Genomic DNA, 4466 nt, shown 5'->3' on the forward strand with positions numbered 1-4466 from the left:
GCAGTGGTGCGATATCAGCTCAATGCAACCTCCGCTTCCCAGGTCCAAGTGATTCTCTTGCCTCAGCCTCCTGAATAGCTGGGATTACAGGCACATGCCACCACGCCCATCTAATTTTTTGTGTATTTTTAGTAGAGATAGAGTTCAGGCTGGTCTCGAACTCCTAACCTCGTGGTTCACCCACCTCAGCCTCCCAAAGTGCTGGGATTACAAGTGTGAGCCACCGTGCCCAGCTCTAAATTTGTAAGTTTTAATGTCCTTTTTTGTGTACATGGAATTTTGACTTGAAGTACATTTTTAAAATGTGACAATTTTTGACTTAAGATATATAATATTGCATATTATTTTGCATAATATTATTTTGATTTCCTCTGCTCTCAGTGATTAATATTTGCATTAAATGTCTACTTCCATCTTGCCCCTTTCAGTGTTTTTTTTTTTTTTAATCAGTTGATCTCAATTGTCTTTTGTTGAAAAAAAAGGGATCTTGGTTTTTAAACTTATAATAAATTTATGTATTGAAAGTGTGTCTCTTAATTTGAAAGTTAATTTTATATATGTATTTAAATAATTTTCTGAAAATGAAAGACAATGTTATAATTATTTTATTGGATTCTTACATCTTTCTTTTGTCTTTACTCTGTCTTGTTTTGTGTCTATTGATATGATTTTACTTATCTAATTTCCTTTTTTGTGCCTGTACAATTTTCTTTTTCTTTTAATGGTATCTTGGGGGCTACATAAAACCTATATGAAAACAACCAGCATATTTTTAATTTGGTACAAAATAAATCTCAGTTGAATAAAATTTTTCTTCCATCTGCCTTGACATTTGTCATTGATGTTGGTAATTATGTTGTTACCAACATAATTGTATATTCGCTAACAGATGTTTCTGTTTTTTGTGATTTTATTTTTAAAATATTAGAGAAAAATGTTTTCTGCATCATTATGTAATACCACAAGATTCTGTTTTCGTGTATGTGCATATCTTTCACAAAAAATAATGTATATATATTTATGTATTGTTTTCTCGAATTGCCTTACTTTAATTGCTTTTAGCACCTTTTATGTGTCAGAAATTTGGAACATGCAGTGCCTGTATACTTTTTCAAAATTCAGTTGTTTCAGAAAGTTGATTTTTGAGACAGAGTTTATCTCTGTCACCAGACTGGAGTGCAGTGGCATGGTCTTTGTTCACTGCAGCCTGCACTTCCCAGGTTCAAGTGATTCTCCTGTCTCTGCCTCACACATAGCTGCCATTACAGGCATGTATCTGCATGCTCAACTAATTTTGTATTTTTAGTAGAGACTGGGTTCTACTATACCACCCAGACTGGTCTCAGGTGTCTGGCCTTAGGTGATCCACCCACCTCGGCTTCCCAAAGTGCTAGGATTACATCTGTGAACCACCACATTCAGCCTATTTATGTTTCTTCTTAATAACTAATAATCACTTTTTACAATGGTTTTGTGTCTGTGGTACCACAGTCTTTCTGTTGCTACAGAACTTACCTTCTGTCTCAGCAGACTCAAATTGTCATTTGGAAGAATACCACTATTTCAGAATCTGAGGTAATGAGAGACAGCAACTGGTGTCTGTAAAATACTGTATGATTCAGAAATAAAAATGTATAAGGCAGCATTTTACTTGTTATTTAAGAAAGAAACCAGCAGTTGGCAATTTATTTCAAGTCACTATGTGATATTGGGAAGCAGGAAGATCTGTGTTGGGTAAATATAAGAGGCTTGTTCTATGTGTCTCTTTGCATTAAGATCACCTGGGGCATTGCACATGATTTAATTTTTTACAAATGTAATTCGGTCTGTATGTTTTTATTACCTTTATATGTCTTTGTAAAAATTTAAGCCTGTAAAATTTTGCTATGCCACCTTGTGATGTAGTTTGTATAGGTAAGACTTGTGTATTAATCTGAGTTGAGTAAGTTGAATAATTTGTTTATTTATTTATTATTTTTCTCTCAGTTGCATCTTCTTATTTTGCCCAAGATCTCTGGCCAAAGCAGGGCATAAAAAATCATTTCCAAAAAGTGATACTGAGAAGATACAAAAAATGTGGACATGAAAATGTACAGTTAAGAAAATGTCAAAGCGCGAATGAGTGTAAGGTGTACAAAGAATGTTCCAACGGACTTAACCAGGTTTTGACAACTACCCAGAGCAAAAGATTTCAATGCAACAAATTTGTGAAAGTCTTTCATAAATATTCAAATTCAAACAGACATAAGATAAGACAAAGTGAAAAGGAACCTTTGAAATGTAAAGAATGTAATATGTCATTTTGCACACTTTCACATTTAGCTGAACATAAAAGAATTTATACCAGAGAACGACCCTACAAATTAAAAAAATGTGGCAAAGCCTATAATCAGGCCTCAAACCTTTCTACATATAAAAAAATTTATACTGGAAAGAAACCCTACAAATATGAAGAATGTGGACAAACCTTTAACCAGTTCTTACACCTCACTACACATAAGAAAATTCATACTGGAGAGAAAACCCACAAATGTGAGGAATGTGGCAAAACTTTTAACCACTTCTCAACCCTTACTAGACATAAGATCATTCACACTGAAGAGAAACCCTACAAATGTGAGGTATGTGGCAAAGCTTTTAACCAATTCTCAACCCTTACTGGACATAAGATCATTCATACTGGAGAGAAACCCTACAAATGTATGGAATGTGGCAAAGCTTATAACCACTCTTCAATCCTTGCTAGACATAAGAGAATTCATACTGGAGAGAAACCCTACAAATGTGAGGAATGTGACAAAGCTTTTAGCCGTTCTTCAATCCTTACTAGACATAAGAGAATCCATACTGGAGAGAAATCCTACACATGTGAAGAATGTGGCAAATCTTTTAGGTGGCACTCAGGCTTTAGTAGACATAAGAAGATTCATACTGGAGAGAAATCCTACACGTGTGAAGAATGTGGCAAATCTTTTACGTGGCACTCAGGCTTTAGTAGACATAAGAAGATTCATACTGGAGAGAAATCCTACACATGTGAAGAATGTGGCAAGTCTTTTAGGTGTTCCTCAACTCTTACTACACATAAGAGAATCCATACTGGAGACAAACCCTACAAATGTGAGGAATGTGGCAAAGCTTTTACCCACTCCCCAAGCCTTACTTATCATAAGAGAAATCATATTGTAGAGAAACTCTACAAATATGAAGAATGTGGGAAAACCTCTTATCGATTCTCACACCTTACTACACATAAGGGAATTCATGCTGGAGGGAAACCCTACAAATGTGAAGAATGTGGCAAAGCTTTTAACCATTCCTCGATCCTTAGGGGACATAAGATCATTCATACTGGAGGGAAACCCTACAAATGTGACGAATGTGGCAAAGCTTTTAACCGCTCTTCAAACCTTGCTAGACATAAGAGAAATCATACTGGAGAGAAACCCTACAAATGTGAGGAGTGTGGCAAAGCTTTTAACCACACCTCAATCCTCAATAGACATAAGAGAATTCATACTGGAGAGAAACCCTACAAATGTGAAGAATGTGGAAAAACCTTTAACCAATTCTCACACCTTGCTAGACATAAGATAATTCATACTAGATAGAAACTCTACAAATGTGAGGAATGTGGCAAAGCTTTTAACCCCTCCTAAACTCTTACAAAACATAAGAGAATTCATACTGGAGAGAAACCCCAGAAATGTGAGGAACGTGAATAAGCTTTTAATGAATCTTGAAAACTTACTACACATAAGAGAATCTGTACTGGAGAGAAACTCTACAAATGTGAAGAATATGACATAGCCTTTAGCCAGTCCTGAAATCTTACTAGACCTAAGATAAGTCATAAGGAAGAGAAACCCCAAAAGTGTGAAGAATGTGGCAAAGCCTTCAACTAGTCCTCAACTCTTAACAGACATTATATGATTCATACTGGAGAGAAACTCTAGAAACCCGAAAGTTGTGACAATGCTTGTGACAACAAACATTTCCAAACAAAAGAAATTGTGCTTAGTGAGAAGTCATAGAAATGTGAATAATGTGAGAAAGCCTTTAAATGATTGTCACAATTGATTGTAGGTAAGGTAATTCATACTGGAGAAAACTTCTACAAGTATAAATAATGTTGCAAACCTTTTAAATAATGCTCACACCTTATTGCCCAGGAAAGCATTTACACTTGAGAACAAATGTACAAATTTAATGAAAGTAAAAAAGAGGTAAATATATGCTCACAATCTTACTGTACATGAAAGAGCTTATACTTAAAAGAATTAAAATTGCAATTCTCTCAAAATATTCTTCAGAAAATATAAACCTTTAAAGTTCTGGAGACCATTTATTTCAAAGGCAAACATTACAAATGTAAAGAGAGTTGTAGTAACTTTACTTGTAACAGACCTTGTTGTGCTGCTTTTGTATTAGAGGCAAACCCTGAAGCAATTGCTCAAACTTTGTTC

At 34.9% G+C, this 4466-nt stretch overlaps 1 protein-coding gene across 1 annotated transcript; it reads left to right on the forward strand.

Moving 5' to 3' along the window:
* Nucleotides 1-1955: 1955 nt before the first annotated feature.
* LOC116547271 (zinc finger protein 724-like) lies at nucleotides 1956-4294 on the forward strand (the record flags this gene model as incomplete). The annotated part of the gene is made up of 2 exons (XM_032273268.1): nucleotides 1956-3553; nucleotides 3722-4294. Coding segments are annotated over 2 exons (1602 nt in total), but the record flags the coding sequence as incomplete, so codon positions are not given.
* Nucleotides 4295-4466: the final 172 nt, after the last annotated feature.

The sequence above is a fragment of the Sapajus apella genome, unplaced genomic scaffold (assembly GCF_009761245.1).
Source record: "Sapajus apella isolate SASKATOON/1434 unplaced genomic scaffold, GSC_monkey_1.0 scaffold2534, whole genome shotgun sequence".
Lineage (NCBI taxonomy): Eukaryota > Metazoa > Chordata > Mammalia > Primates > Cebidae > Sapajus > Sapajus apella.